This window comes from Aythya fuligula, chromosome 1 (genome assembly GCF_009819795.1).
Source record: "Aythya fuligula isolate bAytFul2 chromosome 1, bAytFul2.pri, whole genome shotgun sequence".
NCBI classification, from domain to species: Eukaryota; Metazoa; Chordata; class Aves; order Anseriformes; family Anatidae; genus Aythya; species Aythya fuligula.
Window position 1 is genome coordinate 183,585,754 of NC_045559.1, and position 20,024 is coordinate 183,605,777.

Below are 20,024 nucleotides of genomic sequence, written 5' to 3' on the forward strand. Positions count from 1 at the left end.
CTTTGTGCAATTCTCCCCCAACTCTGCTCAGCCATGTGCCTTGCTCCAGTCAGGTGTTGGCTCTGATCACTTAACATCAGCATTAAACCCTAATTTGGAAACATATCATATTGTTTCTCCTCAATCTTTTTTCGGACAATTTGACATTTCAGGCTCTTCCACCACTCCATGTCTTCAAACTACACTTACAAAACTCAGTAAAGGAAGAACAAGGAAGGGAAAGCATCTGCTAAACCAAAGGTCCCAGGAAAAGCTGTGAGATAACTCCAACCACAGGAATTAAAGGCAGGTCACAGACCAAATGTACTAAACCACAGAAAATGATTTCTGGAAGCCATACACTAACCATCTCTTCTCTGTGCCACTGTCCTGAAGCACCAGGCAGTGTACGTGCCTTCCTAGTGCTGTAGCAGCCACAATATTTTGCACTCTTATTTCAGATTTCCCAAGAGGATGCAAGAAAATGGGTACCGGGTAATGTATGCAAAGGGGCAGCTCTATTTATACCGTCTTTCTACCCTCTTGGAATAGTAAGTAATGAAGAATATAGTAACGATAAAAGCAACAAATATGAAAGAGATGAAGGCTAACAATGATTTTCTGGTTCGGAAAAAGTGGCATTCAGTACACAAGGCAATCTCTTCTGGGCACAGCACCTCGGGAGTGTCAGGACCAGGAAACCCATTCTTGTCAATTATTTCTCTGTAATGTTCCATCGAAGGCTTTGGCTGATATTGATTTGCAACATAACCGTAGAGACCATATTTAGGAGCAGTCCTGTCATTAAAAGAATAGACAAAATATCCTTGCAGGTTGACATTATCCAAGGTGTAAGCTGCAAAAGAAAACAAATAAATGAGTAAATGTCACTTTGGCATTCAAGAGCAGTATCATATGCCAGTACATGCAGCAGGGGCAGGGAGATGTTAAAACTAGATCTGTAGTACTCTTCTTAAAAATAAGGTAATCTACATGTACATCCGTGCAAGCTTTGTCATAAAAAGAGTTCATCAGCCACTGCCAGACAGTGTGATCTGTGAGTATCCTGTAATTTATTTCCTTATACTCGGTAAACACAGCTGTGAATGCATGACTGTGTTTAATGATCAGCATGGAGCCTACTGTGAAAATATGGGTCTTTTTTCCGTGTAACAGAACATGGGTTTTGGTTTCCCTGCACCTGGATTTCTGCAATCTTTTCCCCTGGCTGCTCGCTCTGCCTCGCAGAGCACCTCCTGAGGGAGAAATTCAAGGAAGGAGGACGTCAGGCTGCACTTCTCACTAGCAAAGGTCCGGAAACATCAGGAAAAGATGCAGCAATGCTCAGGGTAAGTGGGAAAGTTATGCAGATCACAGTCCACTCTTGCTATTGAGTTTCTGGTCCAAGAGACCTGCATTAGCCTTCACTGAGAATGCGTCCCTGATCCATACTGTTCACTTGGCTACTGGAAGAGTTCTAGCAGCTGGAGCATTAACCTTCAGCCATCAGTGCTGCTCGACAAAACCGATCAATCCACAGTAGGAAAAGTAAATTGTAATACCCTGTCCCTCAAAATCACTATTTTTTACAAATTAAGGCAATGCTTTCTCTCAAGCTAGCAACTGCTCAATTTTCAAATGCCTCTAAAAGCAGCTCTTTCTGTGGTCACATGCAAGACACTTAGCACCTCTAACCTTCCTTTCAGGTGCAAAATGAGATAATATTTACCTACCCTTTTACAGAGCTGCTATGCAGCGTGATTAGTCTGTGTCTGTAAAACTGCATGTGGGTTTAATGGTGTTACATAAATGGTTATTGCTATTCTTCATTTTCGATTGGCAAAGGTGAACTTACACACTGTACAAAAGAAGTATTTAAAAATACAGTCTCATCCCAAAGGGTCCTTTACTGTGTTCTGGAACTGTTTATCTGCATAAACCTGTTGGATCCCCTGGAAGGAATCAAGTGAGCAACATCACACGCACCAACGCAGAACAGGAAACTTAAGGTGAGACCACACGTGTACCAACCCTCCCCTCATTCCTCTGCAGCATGACACTGAGATAGGGACACGAGATTTTTAATTCCCATCAGTTAGAGCAGAGCGTCTTGAAGAAAAAAAAATAAAATGTAAGTTTCACAGAAGCCTGAGTCAGTCACAATGCCAAGGTTAAAAGCTTGTTACATGCCTAAGGACAAGATGGACAAAAGCACAATACCAGAGTGGGAGAAGAAAAGAGAGTGAAAAAGCTGGTATTACTGACTGGCTGAAGTGTGTGATGTCAAAAGTGGAAAAGCGGGCTTTGGGGTAACTATTGTGACTGCTTAGCAGGGATATATTCACCTGTGACAAAGGAGGCGGAAAGACAGAAAAATATGGCTTGCATGTGATGATTAAGTGGAAAAATATAGTAGCTATTTCCAGCCTGTAAAGAAGAGGTGGGAAGTAATTGGGTGGCTATTCATTGGGTGTAAGAATGACAAAGTTTTGTGAACAATAGGGGTATGTGCAGCTGTTCTGTCTAATAGGACTGGGAGAAAAGCCCTAATTCATACACACTAAGAAAAGAAGAAGTGCCAAGAAGTGGTACAGTCTGAAGTGTTAGGAAGAAGACAAAGCAATACAAACAAACAAATAAAAAAGCAATGGACTGAAACCACAAACCCAAACATATCCAAGATATATTTTTAAATACACATACAAAAAACATACACCCAGTATTTCAAAATGCTGGCAAAGAAACTCTTGAGCACTTAATACTGATACTCACTAATTCCTGAAAGAGGTGGAAATTACAGACAAGGAAGTTAAAGCCAGTACTTAACAGACTGGACAGGATGACCTAGGAAATGGTGGAACTGCCAGCCATTTTTCACTGCCTAACAAAATAGTGGAATAGATTACACAAGGCTTGATAAATAAGAATTGCAGAAGATATATATATGATTAATGCCAATCACTTTATGAAAAATAAAACTTGTCATACTAATTTGACATCCTGACATCTTTTTTATGAGATTGATAAAAGTAGTGATGTTTGATTTAATATACCTACAACTCCATAAGGCAACTGAGTTGGTGTTATATGGCATTTGGATTAAGAAAATAAAATGTTATGAAGTCAAGGTGAGCCCATAATAAACAGATTTCAACTGTTTTCAAATAGGACTGGTAAGCCTAAAAATGTAATTGCAGACAAGTAAATGTCCCCGTAGGTGTATGTCCCATTAGGTGATCATGAAGAAATAGCTTTCAGCATTTAATCATCTTTCAGTGACCTGAAAGAAAACTATTTCCCACAAAGACTGCAAATAACACAAAGATTAGAGACATGACTTAGCTAATATAGCAAGCTTTCCACAAGCAGGCTATGGATATTTGAACACAACCAAATGCAAGGATGTAAAAGATGAAGCAGACCATACTTCAGTGTAGACAGTTCCACCCTATGGGGCAGGAGCCTGTAAGTGAGTTTAAAATCACAGTAGATAACCACAGGCTGCACATGACCAGCGTGCTGCCATGGCCAAAGAGCTAATGGGCTGCTTAGATATATGAAAGAGGAGTACAAGGGTAAGAGGTTATGTTGAACCCACTTCATCTATAGGTGTGGCTGCTGTAGAAACAGTGTGTCCAGGCTTGGGATTTACCTCTCTGAGAAGAATGCTGGCAAACAGGAAAAAGTTTAATAATTGAAAGGTTCTAAATCATGTTTTATTGTAAGGGACACAAAGAGCTTTGTTTGCATTATTTATCAGAGAGTTAAATGACAGTTGGCTTATTTTCTGCCTTGAAGTATTCACAGGCAATACATGGAAATGCATACCTAAATGGCTTAAAGCTGAAGACGAAGAAATTAACACTGGAAATAATATATATATGTATACATATATTTGAAAACACTAGGTAATTCACCTCTGCAACAGCTTACACTGAGAAGTAGAAAATTCATTATCAGTAAAAATTATCTCATCCAAGTCTGGTGTTTTTCTAAAAAATATCTGTGTTGTGTGACAGGATGACTCAAAATGCCTTCATTTTACCTTATAATTTATGAAACTTTGAGACAGAAAAAAAAAGACTGTTCTGAGTTCTGAATAGCAGGAAAGAGTCCAGGAAACAGCATAATGAGGTAGACAGCTGAATTATTATGAAGAGCCAAGATAACGGCTGGATTAGATACAGAGACAGCTGAGGAAGGGAGTTCATATCCAGCCCTGAAGCACAGCAGTGAAGAGAGAAGCAACAAAGCAAAGCAACAGTTGAGTTGCAATAAGAAGAAAATATGATTAAATATGTGTGGAACTACTCACATGACATCTACTTAAAGCTCTTGAATTCACTAAAAAGTTCTTCTGCTATGTAATGTAGAATACGTGCAAGGTCAGTCTTCCTTATGCTTAGTAACACCAATCAGTTGCAAATGAAAGGCAAAACTATGCTGTAATAATATTTAATTTGTGGAGTATTCTACATAAAGCTTCATTTTTTGAAGTAAAACATACTCTATCACATAGTATCTATTTAAAAAAATGGTATTTGTGACATACAAACCACCTATGGTTCCTTACCTTTTAAAGCTTCGTTGATATAATTCTGTATGTAATACACTCTGAGCTTATCGTGCACCATATTCTGGTCATCATCAATTCCATTAGCCATAACATAAATTGGGATGTCGCCATACTTTGATTTAACCCACTTGAGCAATTTACGCAGTCCCCAGGGCACTACTGCAGCTCTGTTGGGGGAGTGCAGCCATGTGATGTCATTGATCATCTGAACTTCAAGATAGTGGTCATATTTCAGTGCATCTTCTTTCTCCCAGCCCACGAGGGTAGTAGTGTAATGACTTAGAGCAAAAAAATCAAATGAGCCCTGGATTAATTTCTTTTCATCTTCTGAGAAAGAAGGCAAGTGGAAATTATAGAGGTCAACACTGTTTCTTCGGTGAAGCCATGCTCTCATCACATGTGGGTAGTCACCATCCCCAAAGATGGGCTGGGCAAGCCAGCCAATGTCGAACTCTAAAATTCTGTCAGCAACTTCTTGGTCATTCCTGGAAAAGGGACAGGCTGGTTCCACCCAGTCAGCTTGCAGAGCTATAGATATTTTACCCTTCTGAGACCTTCTGAATTCTTTGTCGTAAAGATGCCAAGCTTTCGCATGAGCTTTCAACAGATTGTGCCCTGCAGTGTAGGTCAAGTTTTTCACAGACGGTTCATTCATTGTGATCCAAACTTTTACATAGTCCCCAAGACTTGTAAAGCAGAATTTGGCATACTCAACAAAAGCCTGAATGGTCTCTGGGTTTTCCCAAGCTCCGTATTTGGCAAGGGAAACTGGAAGCTCTTGGTTCTCAGCCATAGGTTGCCATAAAGCAACAACAGGAGTTATGTTAACTCTGAGAAGTTCACTAGCAAAACACCGATAATAATGTACAAGTGTGTGGTTGATTAGAGACAGATTACCTAAAGGAAGGATTAAAGACCACTTCAGTGAAAAATGGAAGTGGGTGACATGCATTTCCTGTAGAAGAGACACCTGGAGCCTGATAGCCGCAAAGTCAACACAGTGACGCTTGCGTTTGGAGGTGAAAACCCCATCCACTTTAATCAGTTTCTTCGTCTGGTGAACATCCCACACATAAACGTTAGGGTCAAGAAACTGAGCAGGTGTTGTGTCTACCTAGGTAGAATGAGAAACATACCGGATTCAAGCTGTTTGTTTTAGGTATGTAGGAACATCATATCCATCGGGCACAAGTTACTGAAAGAACTTCACAAGTCAAAACACTGGATTAAGCACTTCTCTCACATCTCTGATATGATAACATCTCTGGCTCATATGAATTAATTAATCTTCTGCTAACATGTGACATCAGAAAAGTACCAAATCTATGTATCATTTTCAGCCATCCTAGCTTATGCTAATGGTCACCATATTTATATCTTCTCCAAACTGCTGCACTCCTTACAGGAAATGAGGGATTGCTCAGGGCTAAGGCATTAACCTGCAACAGATCTTCAGAGAAGCAGAGCTGCAGCAAAGACTACAGTCATTTTAAAAATGTTTTCCTTTCAAGATTAAGAAGCTATACCAATGGGCCTGTCTGTTGTAAATTACCCAGCGGCTTGTTTCAAGACCACTCCCTGAACACAGTAAAAGAAATAACGAATGCAACATCATTTCTGTGACCATTTTTTTCCTGACTATGATGCAAGATGAGTAATGCTGCGTGCTTGATTTTTACCACGAACTCAGTTGACAAGCAAAAAATTTCCTTCTTGTTAACAAAGTCTTTTTTGTTTTTTTAGCTCATATTGAACTCAGTTCCAAGTTATTTCAGCAAGGTGTTGATTTCTGGTGGTTTGGGCTTTTTTTTGAACTTCTGAGTAAACTCACTATATGTCACCCCAAAGAATAAAATTTACAGTTTTTCAGTAAGTCTGTAGGGCATCAGAAGTCAGAAATGCCTGTATGACACACCGCAGTCAATAAAACATGAGCTTCCCAAGCTCCCACAGAATTATAATTTCACTTTTAAATGAGTATTGGAAACATAATAAGGACTAGAAAATGGAAAAGTGAACTGCTTAAAATAATGGAAAAAGTAAAATCTCCTTCTCATTCATACTCTAGCATAAAAGAAAGATCCAAACTTCAAGATACTGGTCCTACATATGTGTATGGACCTTTCATATGTGTACACCTACATATGTGTATTTGTCCCCTTCTCTCTCTCTCTCTCTCTCTCTCTTTTTTTTTTTTTTCTTTCATTTCTTTTTTACTTTTTGGTTTTTTTTTGGGGTTTGGGGTTTTTGGTGCAAGGTTCCCCCGAGTTCAGTTTTCCTTGTCCTGCCCTCTGTTTGAAAAGCAGGTGTCAGCCTACAACCAGTGTTCAACTTGTAGCTGAGGCTATGCAGACTGTATAAAGAAGATGCTGAAAATCAGTTGCTATTTTCTCCGGAGAGGTCAGTACTGTGCTTATAGAAGAAAGTAATAAAAAACAGCATGTCTGAGGGAAATTGCTTTTCTGGTGAATTGTCCCTTGTAGATTACTAAAGCATGCATTTCCACTAATACTCTGGGAATGCTGTCAAAAGAGTTTTTCCACTGTGATGCATCTACAAATCACACTACCTAAGCTTTATAGCACAAAATGTTTGAACAGCCTTTTGAAATGAAAATATTCAGCTTTGAAGGTTTGGGGATAGGAGAGATTTTTTAACTGTCTTAGGCTGACTGACTCCATAACTCTACAGCTGTTATTGATCCCAAATTCAGCAATTTCATTTCCATTCCCTAACCTGTCTGGGAGCTAGGATAATGACTGCTGAATATTCTTGGAAATCAGTGTACCAGGTAAGGAGAGTGCAGTATTTTTCAAGAGAACAAAGTCAGATCTTAGTTTTGGAGTAAGAAAAAAAAAACAAACAAGCCCCATATACTCTAGCCCTAAGAAAGATTCTGTCTTTGTGGAAAATCTAAATTAAAAATTCTGTTCTTGGATCCAGCCTTAGAGCTGAATTTAACTGCACATCGTTACTGTGGTTAGAGGAGCCCTGTAAGCCAAAACAACATCTGAGAATCACAGAGCCGAACTATGAAAGAGACCGTAACTAAGATACAATTTTTACACATGCTCTGAAATCTTAAAATTTGAAAGGTTCTCCTGAAATATCAGACTAAGTTGAAATAAAAAGTGAGAGCTATGAACTGGATCCATGAACTAGCTAGGTGCTATCCAGGGGTACTGAAGCCTCAGTACACAGCAGTACAAGAAATGACATGGAAGGAATACAGAAATTTCATCTAAATCTAATATTGTTTACTTTTCTTTAACACAAAAGTCCTCTAACAAAAGTGTCAGACTGTACATATATAAGGTGTAGAAACATACCACTGTAAACACGAAGAGTTTTCAGGAAGTTTTCTAAATGTGCACTACCACAGTGGGCAAATACATTACCACTGACTTGAAAAAGCAGCAGTACTTCTCATTTCATAAACAAGGACCTTTGGAAATATGCTTTAGCAGATCTAAGCAACTTTCATTTGAACAGGACTGACTTCAGTAACTGATCACACAACATGTCCAGGGATGATAAGCATCAGACCCCCTTCAATTGGTGTATGTTTTTATAGACCATTGCTTTCTCGACTGTACCTCACTCCAATTGGATCTCCTTGGTCACACACAGAAAGTCTAGATGAAGACTAAAAGGCATGGTATTTGCAACAAAATCCTTGCATCCATCTCCTTCAAATACTGTGGTGATAAATGTCAGCCAAGACACTCTATCTGGCTAATTTATCAATATGATCTTGACCACTGGTTTGGCTGGAGAACCTACCAGCTTTACCATCAGACTTACCTGAATATAGTTGTCAACAATCCCCCAGGCAAACCCACAGGGAAAGACCCCTTCTATAGGCAGGTTTTCAGGCAAAGGTGGGAAGCCATTTTTTTCTATCAATTTTTGATAGAACAAGACAGAAGATTTTGGCATCAACTTTTTGTCGTGGCTCTGGAAGTCAACATAAAACAATCCACGTCGAATGCTGTATCCCCTGTGCCATTCAAAGCCATCCAGGAGGGACCAGACTGTGTATCCAAACACATTAACTCCATCGTACCGGATAGCTGAGGAAAGAACAAAACCCAAACTCATTGCAGTGCTCATTCATCCTGTGCTGGAACCAGAAATGTTTGTGGTATTCACATGCAAGAAAAATGCAATAGCTCAGGTAAATATCTCAGTGTCTGCTTCAAAGCCCATTCAGGGAATATATTTCAGCTGCACAGAATGCTCTGGGACAGGCTCCCAGGGCATGGGTACACTGTGGAAGGCAATAGAGGTGCCTGGCTTGTCTTTAAACAAGCCAGATTTAGAAAAAGAAGTGGTGCAGCAGTGGTTCAAGCAGTGCTGCTGATTTGGTGTGCCAAACCTTAGCCTCATACCAGGGCAGAATACACCTGAGCAGTTTGCAGCATCTGGGCCAGTAACTGCATGGCGCTGCACTCTGCTAAGCATTGCATCTCACTCTTAAGTGCCATTAATGCAGCACTACTACGCACACAAACCAAGTCAGACTCCTTTTTCACCTTCCTCTCCACTACTAATCTATATTAAGAAAACCCTGATAACACATTTTGGGTTTTGATGAACTTTTATTACCATGGATTGTAAATAGAAGTAAGTGATAATGCTGGAAGACTGCATGCAAAGACTGACTTTTACAATTCTGTCTCCTAATATCTTTTATGGCATACTGTTTTCCAGCTTAAATATTTATAGGTTTCTAAAAATATATATGCATTCTAGGTCAACTCATTGGCTTTTATGAATCACCACACACTTTGCAGGTTAAAATCAGGGTCTGCTGTCATCTGTTAGTTAGTATTGCCAGCATTACAGTTTTATTTTGTGATTCCAAATGATACTCCCTTTTAGTTGTATTAAACACTGAGATTCAGCAAAATGTTCCTGGGCAAGGCTCAGCTTCAGGAAAACATGCAGGAAAGTGGTTATTTTAATTACATAATTAGACCCACCCTAATTCAGCAATGCATTTAAGCACATTGTTATAAGTTCTTTTGAACTTGAATTTGGCTCAGCAGACAGGTGAGTTTATCTTTATTACTCACCATCTTCTGTAAACCCAAACTGGGTACTGAATGCACATATTTTCCAGCCTAATAACACTAACACAGTGTATTTCAGGCAACCAGAATATCAAGACCCTCATTTCCTTGTTTTATTAATGTACCTCATTACAGTAAGCTATGAAGGACCACATGGATTCTTCATTGTAGTCCTGTTCAAATCAATTAAATTAACCGTGGTTATATAAGCTATGAATTTGGCACAGCTTCTATCACAGGTCGTGAGAAAATGTCTAAGGAAATGGAATACTTCTCCTCCTAAAGGCACCATTCTTTTATGTTTGGCACATGATGGTATTTTTCTAACCTCTGCACATACACATGATGACATCTGCCGTACCAGCATAGTAAAAGCCGGTACAGGTCCACTTTGTTAGACAGAATTTCTCTTTGAACAGCACGTCACCCCTCCTGTAAGTCATCACACATCACTCCCGCACTTCCGGAGCACCTCAAAAGCTCCCCTCAAATCCTTCTTTCAAAATGTATTAGCTTTAAAGTGTCACCTATGAAAAAAGCAATGTGAAAAGATTTTGGAAGTTTAGAAGTCTCAAACATAGCATCCCACAAGAATTGCATTTTACTGAAAAAAAAAATACAATGAAAAAGACTGGTTCTCCTTTTTTGCATTGTCTATCTGCCCTCTTTTTAGTGTCTGTCACTGTGCAAGCCAGGCTGACTGAAAGCTAAACTCTCCCAGCTTCTGAAACTGAGTGTCCTTGTCCATGCTACCAGCTGGAAATAATGCCTGAGTCCTCCTCAAAGTGTGCCTAGAAGTGTGCTACTGTACAGGCCAGAGCTGGGCCATAACGGGGTTAACAATTAAACAACATTGACTGTCTCCTACCACCACTTTAGCTCATGCTCTATTCAGCTCACTAGTCTAGAAATAGCACAAGATATCATGACAGACCCATAAATAACAAACAAAGGCCTCTGCACAGCTATTGTCCCACCATGGAGGGGTGAGTGAAGCCCAGAGCCACTGTTTCTGTGTGGAAGCTGCCCAAGGATATACATTTTGCCTCCACACATACCTAAGAATAGCTCGATCCTGACCTGTCAGAGGCCTACCTGTCCCTGTTCTCCTTAAGACTCTGGATTCAGACCTGTTATCTCAAATTATCTCAAAATTAACACAAATAATGACCTAACCACTTGGCTAGTCGACATGGCACAGAGGAGCTCTCGCATCCTCCTGTTCTACATGCTCAGCTTTACAAAGAACAACTTTGTTGTATCAGAGAGAGAGCAGGGAAATGAGTATGATCCTAGAGTCAGTGGTCGGATACCCACCCATGTGAGAAGAGAACTCCAACCAACTAGCAACTCTAATTAATATTTAACTCCTTAATATTACAGCTCTATTCACTCTATTCTATCCTCATTGTTATTTGAGGGGTGGAGATCAGTAACAGTAAATGAAAAAATGTGAATCTCAAATAAAGAGTCCTTTCCCCAAAATAAAAACAAAAACAGAAACAACACCAAAATATATATATATATATATCTAACCATAGACCATGTCTACAGCGCAGAGTGTCAGAGTGGATGTCAGCATTTCAGCCGAAATCAGGAGCAGACTTTTGAAGCAAATTTTTTGACTGCCCCAACTTACTACACCTTGGTTCACATCACAGAATGGTCTCAAGATGCATGACCTGAGGTCCTTTGCAGTGCAATTAAACCAAAGATGGGCTTCAGGAATGCACAGAGTGTGGACACCTGGCCCTCAACACCAACTGTTTTTACTCAGTGTGTTTATTCCAATAAGGCTATACTTACTTGGCAACGTTGACATTCATGTATGCAGTTTTAATGGAACCAGTGCATGCACACAGTGTACCAGGCAGAGATACTGGCCAGATATAGGAAGCAGCAAAACCACAGCTATGTGGCCTTGGCTCTAAATAAAGCATCCTCCTTTCTCAGTGCTATAACCCCAGTACCATTTGTTGCCCCATTACAGCTGGAGCAAATTAGGTAGAAACTAGTTCCTGAATCTCTATGTGATAGTGCTTTATTGCAAAGGATAGACATGTCCTAAGTCTCTGAGAGACACTGTATGTGCCTTTGTCTTGGGTCTTTTCTGTTGTACCACTTAAGACTCTCTTGTGGAATTTTCTTAACTAAATTTGTTCAAGTACTGCATAGGGAACTTTGATAGTCACATTGGATATTTCAGATTCTAACAGGCAGAAGAGTTAGGTGCAATAATTTTCATCATAATGATGCCACAGTCTCTTCTGCAGATCTGGTCCTCTGTTTCTTCTTCCTGTAAAAAGTTTAGCCAAATGTTGGAATTCACAGGTTAATATAATGACAACACTACCACTGCTGAAGTTGTTGCTGTTATTTACAGTAATAGGAAAGAAAATCTATAAATTGAGATTGTTCCCAGCCAGCTGTTATTAAAAGGCAGATCCATGAATGTTTGTCCAGGAATTTATAAATGGAACAGAAATATGGGTAACAGTCATGAGGTTAAGAGCCTTTATAGACCTTCATCTGGCTTTATGCAAACTAGTAATACCGTGCATGCAAGAATTAGTAATTGTTTCAACATTCCATTACTGCCATTTTGGATGCAATGCTTCATGTGTTTATTCACCTTTAAATTTATTTGTAATAATTAGGTTTCTGGAATAGCAGATGAAACAAATGTGGGACTCTTGCATCTTCATGAGTGCTGAGAATAAAACAAAAGCGATTTCTGCCTCTTGCATGCCTGACAATACCAATGTAACACAATGCTTATGTAGTTTGAACAAATAGCTATAATAATAATCTTTTTAAAACCAAAACAGCAAACTGAAGATGAGTAAATAAATTATTAAATTTTAGATTAATGAATTCAAGACACTGAAAGTGGAAATGGGAACCCCAGCAGCTTATTGATGCCTACTAGGATTGAAAGAATTTATTTTGCCACAACAAGATGAGAAATTAGAAAATAACTCTCATATGATGTCATCTATTTCTTCAACCGTGAAAAAAAATGATAGGATAACAACTTAAATAATTTATATTATATAAACTCAAACACTCAGTTGTCCTTAAAGTCATGTAATTTCAGATTATTGTGATTGATATCCATAACTGTATTAATGTAGTATTTATGCAAGGGCAAAACTGAGATGCAACATGAAAAGGTTTCAATTTTCCATTTAAAATATATTCTTTTACCCTTATGTTTTTTTTTTTTTTCAGAGGAACTCTTAATGGATAGCATACACTTTTCCACATATATATTCTTAAGTTTAGTATATATGTATCCATACAACTACAATAAATTATTAATAAATAATATACTACATTTCCCTAAATCCACTGACAGTATAGTTCACACAGGGTTTGTACTTCTTCCCACTGAAGACAGCAGAAATTTTCCTACTGATTTCAGAGACGGCAGCACCAAGCTCACCAAATGCTATCTGCAGATACTGTGGGTCTTCAAGAGCTGAAAAGAGCAAACCCAGGAAGAGATCTGGAGTGTCATTTCACAAATGCCAACATGAATGTTAAAGACCCAAATTAGATTTCAGCCTGGTTCTTTAACAAGTCTCTTTAGGCTGTTTTGCATAATGATTTTGTCAAACACATATTAATACAACCTTAATCCTACCTTTCAAAGTTTCCATAATGAACTTCTTGAGATAGTAAATATATTTGGCATCATCTCTCTTGGTGCTACCAGAAACAAACCAGCTGTTTTCCACAATGAATACTGGGGGGTTGTTATATTCACAGCTTATCCAGTAAAGGAGCTGCCTCAAGCTTATTGATTCCAACTGCTGGAATTTCATGTGAGAGTCCAAGAGCTGGAAACTCAGGGTAGCTCCAAAAGAAAGAGCAAAAAAGTCAGCTGTTCCCTTGATGTACTTCTTCTCATCTTCACTAAATTCAGGCAGCAGAGATGAGAGGTTACTCCTCATGCTCTCTGGATAGTCACCATCAATAAATATGGGCTTAGCAAACCAGCCGAGCACAAAATCAAGGGATTTTTGACATTCTTTTATATTTTTGTCAGTCATACTCTGAGGTTTTATCCAGTGGGAGCTAAGGGCAATTGACACTTTTCCTCTTTGAGTTGGACGAAAATGGTCATTGTAGAGATGCCAGACTTTAGCATGGGCCTGTTGAAAAGAAAGACTGTAATTAATGCACCCGAAGTTCCATTTTAAGTATCATAATTGGTCCCAAGTACCATCCACTGTCATACAGTGACCAGAAAAACATTGCATTTGAGGGTCCAGATTTATTCATTCATCAGCAGTAACTCCTAAGTTAACTTTTCATTAATACAATATTAGAGAAAGACAATAAATTTGTAGTTGTTTTGGCAAAACAGCACTGCAGTTTTCTATGAGATACAACTCCAGACATCAAACACACTTTTGGTAGTTAGCTAGACATCATTACTGGCTGTTATTATTAAGAATGGACATATTTCCAGTACTTACAAAAATGAAAATCAATTTAACTAAACATGTCTCAAAGGATGTTTTCATCACATGAATATCACTTTATCTGTAGATACACAGATATATGGCAGGTCCATACTACTAAGATCTCTCAAACAATGTGAGACAAACAAAAACCCTGAACTTGTTTCTATTTGAACCAGAACACACAGTATAGGAAAACTACCAACTTGGACTTAGAGCCGGCTGGTGAATAACAAGTTATCACTGCTCTTGAAAAACTACTCTAATAATTTGATTTAACTTGTTTTATTAAATTTTGCTGTTTATCTCTAGCATCAGATTTCATCCACTTGATTTTTGGTATAACTTTATCTGTTACTGTGAGGAGATGTTTTCTACCAAATTTCTTTCCCGTGATCTTACAGAGTGGGTTGAAACATTCTCTTGATGTTCCCTTTGAAAGCTAAATAGATTAAGTTCCTGGAGCCTTTCATTATCTTCAGGCGTAGTTTTAAGCCCTCTAACCATTCTCCTCTGCTCTCCTCTGAATCGCTTCCAATTTGTCATCATCCATCTTAAACTGCAGAAGCAGGATTGGATAATATGCCAGTGGTAGTCTTGCCAGCAGTAAAACCAGAGATAATTTAATATACTGTTTCTGCTTATGTGACCATAGCATTACACTATGAGCATATGCTCATCTAAAGTACCATGATATCTCCAGAGCCCTTCACCATCTAAAACATATTTTTCTTTGTACCTGGCTTATCAAATTTTGACTGCTCTATGAATCAACATCCCATCTTTATGTCATCTTCACATTAGTAGAAATTGTAATGCTTTTTTCTAGGTCATTGGTAAAAAGGTAAAAAACGAGAGATCTTTCATTAGAATAAAATCTACCTGATAACTATTCCCAGTTTACATTTGCATTCTGAGACTTATCAGTTAGTATTTGTTCACATAATTCTGTGATGACATGAACCTCTGTTCTTGCCATACAAATTCACAAGTGTGCTGAATATATGACAGATTATTAATCAAAATGTCACAGGCATTTTTTCAGTTCTCCCTGAAATAAAAGCCATATAGAAAGCCAATCTTCCAACCCATGCAGCTGGTATGTTAGCAAATTTTGTCATTAATTTATTGATAGCTGTTGTTTACAGTTTCCTTTTCATACACTCTTACCATTCAAGCTTTCAACTGCTATGATTTCCAGTTGCCAACCTTATTAGGAACATTAAACAATTAAGATTATTAATCATTTTTGACGTAGACACTGTCAATTACCCAGGAAAAATAATTCATTCTACTGTTCTTGCAGAATTTTAATTCTCACTGCTGGGAGAAAAGCAACTGGAAGTGAAGGACAATGAAAGGTAAGATCAATAATCAGGGCTCAGATCAGTTGACCCCATACAAAAAACCTGCTGCTTTTGAGTCACCATGGGGTGTATAAAACATCTGTGCAAATTTGACATTGGCTGTAAAGGAACCTGAACCTATGCCCTTCTAAAGTGGTCACCAAAATGCAAATAACAGCCTTGGAAACTCTAAATCACAGCACACACCTCTGCACACATACCTGATTCCAGCTCTCAGGTGCAAACTTTAACATACACGCTCAGTTATAATGCACCAACAGCTCAAATAAACATGATGCAGTCCCACCATTTGTCTATATTAAAACAATGAATTTTGATGCTAGTGAGAAACTAAATATAGCAACCTCTTCAAAGTCTCATGACAAAAATGAGAGCTGACTGGCACAGACTTAATTTTATTTTACACTAAAGCGCCATTATGCTGATGACAGAACAAAAGACATTAGGCACCATGACCAAAACTCCATACAGCCAACACCTTAAATATGATTTTAAAAATACCACTGGGAACAAATGTGTCACCACTTCCAACTCTAAGAGATGTCTGGAGAAATATTACTGATGGCAGAATTTCAAACCATTATCCTTGGAACCCAATCTGAACTTCTCACAAGGTGCCTCTGTGTCCCTGCCTCTCATCATAAACAAAGATGGGATGACAGGGGTAGCTTTTATGTTTTGGCTTTTTTTTTTTTTTTTTTTTTTTTTTTTTGTCTAGTTGTGGCATTCAGAGGGAATCCTGAGTACAGAGTCCAAAATCTAGCTTTCCTTTCAGTTTGTGCAGCCACGTTGAGGTTACTGTTGTAACCAAACATAGCTGGATTAATGCTACAGTAGTATTATATGCTATAATGTATATATTATATATATATAATGTAATGTATATATATATGGGTATATGTCTATACCCATACTACAAGTATCAGCTGGCTTTACAGGTATGTCCTAGGCATATTGTAGTTCCTTTCAGATCACATACACTTTTTGCCTCAATAAATGCCACGCATTCTTCCTCTGTTGGACCTGACTTATCTCCAGGCTTCCTGTCTCGTATGTTAAGATGCCCCCAAGCACACTTTCAGACACCAAATTTCATCTGCCGTCTGCACTTGCAAGTATTCTGCCCACTCATGTAGCACCTCAAGGATTACGTAGGACTTTCCCCATAACTCCTGGCTTTCCCCACTCCAATCCATGGAGAGAGATCTCCCAGCATTTTAGCATCCTTGATTCTACCATGAAGGAAGTTCATGCAAGAAGTACCAGCAAGAAGGAAGGGAATCCTGTGGGTTAGCCCTTTCCACAGATGAGGTCCCATTTACTATCTTGTAGGAATGAAAAAATATAAAAGGTAAAAATGTGAGATTATGTCATTAATATTTATTTTCTAAGCTGATCATCTATGTCTATAGAAAATGAGAAGACTGGTGTCTAAAATATGCTGGATGAGTCATTCTTTGGGAGTCCATCTTTCTCCACTGATGACAGACAAAATCTGCTATTTAGTTATACAGGACTTCTACAGAGTGCTGAAAGCAGCTGAGAAGCCCACTCAAATGTCTTTGCCTCCTGGAGTGTGCATGAAGTTAAAGTGGAATTATACTAACTCCATAATAAACCAGCTAAGCATAGAATATAGTGTTTTATAGTACAGAGGCTCGATGGACAAGCATGAATGGATTAATTCAAACATACATAGAAATAAACCTGGAATAAGTAAGTGACAGACCCAAGTCTCTATAGACATCTGGGAAAGGATCAGTTTTCCTAAAATTAGGTGTCTGATGCAGTTTTAGAGACTTCAGAATATTTCAGCCTTTAACTGCAGTTTCAGAACACTCTGAGTCTCCCATAAATCCTAAGCTGCAACTGCTAGACCCACAGAAATTCTTGGGATACTATAGGATGTGCTGAATGATAATTTGCATATACACCTATCTTCAGGCAAATGAATCACACTGCTCGGGTGGATTCAGTTTGAGCTGAAGCCACCTTATATTCTGCTGTCCACATGTAAGCTAGATGCCCAGGTACCCACTGTAGACAATGGAGATCTTGGGCTCCACTCAGTTGCCTGAACAAAGATGTCTAATTGCCACTCCAGAATGATGGTGGTTCCATGTAGACGTCCTAAATAGCCTTGGAAATCTCATGTGACACTACTGTGCTAATCAAATCCACTCAAGCCAATCTACTTTGTGAAGTCAACTGAGTGATTCACTGGTGCAGTACAGCAGCCACACCACGGCACTCAGCAGGATCACTGCCTAGCTCCCAGTAACTGTAGTGATTGTGGGTGGGACTTAAATAGGTGCCCAGACTCTTTTGAGATGTCTTACCTGAACTTGAAGACCTTGCTTTTTCTGGAGCAGCAACTGGAGGCCAGGCAGAATCCTAGAGCAGTTCAAATGACACTATATGCTTTTGCTGGGACAACTGAAACCTCCTAGATGTCTACTAACTGTATTCAAAGTTTAGTGTCCCAGATCATATGCAGAGAAAAGAAGCAGAAACAGCCTATAATCAATTCCTTTATATTTATCTGAAATCTTACCTCCTCATCTCAGTGACTACGACAGGCTTTGAGTTCACAGCTGACTAGGATTTAGACCATGGCAATCCACACTTCAGTACTTTCACTGACACATAGCATGTTGGCTCCTTGTCCCTGTTTTTGCAGGCTTCTGAGGGCTCTTACATTGTTCCTTGTTAGCTCAGGCAGATGTGTGGTGCTGACAGATCACTTGGCTTTACTGGAAAACCTTACCAAAAAAGGCTGAATTTTGGTAGTCTTGTCATTATTACTTGCTTTCAGATAGTAGCACGTGTTGCTAGATACCAAACATTTGACTGACACCTTTTTGGGGGGTACTACCTTACATTCTTCTGAATCTTTTGAGACTTGAGACAAGCTGGTATTGGGAAAGTTGCCCGTTAGTACAGGGACTCCTTGTGCTTACTACTGTATATTCTTCAGTAACACACTGTCAAGTAAGCTTTTAAATGCTTACTTTACCCTTTAAGTGTTTACATCACTTAAAAAAATACTAATTTTTCTATCACCATGAAAATGGAAAAATGTCTCAAGATGTAGCTTTTCCTTAGCTAAGCCCACCCATATTTCTGAATTTTGCTCATGTTTCAGGGTCTGGCATAGACCTGCTTTCAAGTTGATGCATTCTTCTTCCCACCACTCTCCCACACAATATACCTATTTGAACCACGCTCTACCTATAATCAACCTTTGAAACTCTTATTGGTCATGTTTTATCAGCCTTATAGTGATCCCAGTGTGAGTCAAAGTCAATAATGCATGAGTCCAGCCTTGGTGAAGCATCAAACACATTTCCAAGGCAGAAAAGCCTCTTGTATTGCATGGGCTCGTCTACATAGTCCAGCTTCCTGCAGTGATAACAGAAATAATTCAACACAGGCAAACAGTCTTCACAATCATCTGACATAGTCATATCCTACTCTATTTCAGAACGGAGCTACACAGTCCAAGAATCACCAGGCGAAATCAGTTTAGTGATATACAGACAGCTTTGTTTGCCTGACTACTCTAAATTCCTGCCCAAGATCACTAAGACTTTCCTGAGGCTGTCATTGATAAGCAACATTCTGCAAGTTATCAGTGCTTATGTCTATCATGATGCATAAGCTTCACAACAGCAAATCAAGAATTATAATTGGGAATATCATGACTCAATCATGATTCAAAAATTTTTGTTCATTCCTCTAGAATAAGTTGTCTCAATTTTTACTTGTGTCTTCTGAACCAATAATTATACCATTCATTTCACAAATAAACTGCACAAATAACCTGCTCTCCATGCTCAGATGAACTATCTGTATTAACTCTCTATTTGCATTTTAATGAAGCTGCTTAGGAAAGTGTTACTGAAACACATTTAGCAATACAAAGCGAAGAGTTAATTGGAAAAGATGTGCAAAGGATTTTTGATTACTAGAAACCAGGACGATGTATCTCCAACAAAAATGTCATTATTCAGTCTTACATCAAAAGCCCTTCTGAAATGAGTATAATTATTGGAATGGCATGGGAAACTCTAGTGCATCATTAGTCCGAATGTGCCTAGTACCAAGAAGAAGAAAAATGCAATGACTTTTTTTCTCTGTTTCATAAAAAGTAAGTATTTTAATCAAAAGCTACAACAAAGGATGTCATATTTCATGTCATGTTTCACCCTTAGATCCAAAGTCAAGTAGGCTTTATCCATGCAGTCCAGGGCAAACATTCTTTTTCACAAGAAAGTGATAATCTTAACACTGAGTAGCAGATAAAGAAAATTAGAAATTGCTTAAGATTTTCCCCATATTCAGAAGCTGGCAAGACAAAATCGTCATGTATAAAGCACAAGATTTTGCTATAGATAATATGCTAGTCATGTAATAACTTTTTTTTTTCACTCTTATTTTTCATAAGTACAGATTATTCTGTTCCTTTTTAGAATATGTTAGCCAACACATGACTGGTCCAAAAAATTCAGTATTTATGACCAACCTCAACAACCTAAGACCAGATGATAAATGTACA

General features: G+C 38.6%; 1 protein-coding gene across 1 annotated transcript in view; it reads right to left on the bottom strand.

The window, feature by feature from the left end:
- Positions 1–367: 367 nt before the first annotated feature.
- The window catches only part of KL (klotho), a 46,536-nt gene continuing 26,879 nt past the window's right edge, over positions 368–20,024 (bottom strand). The window contains exons 2-5 of the mRNA XM_032207551.1: positions 13,277–13,787; positions 8,360–8,628; positions 4,553–5,669; positions 368–835 (exon numbers count right to left, since the gene is read on the bottom strand). Coding sequence (XP_032063442.1) covers positions 498–835; positions 4,553–5,669; positions 8,360–8,628; positions 13,277–13,787 — 2,235 coding nt within the window. The 3' untranslated portion in view covers positions 368–497. The remainder of the gene's footprint in view (positions 836–4,552; positions 5,670–8,359; positions 8,629–13,276; positions 13,788–20,024) is intronic.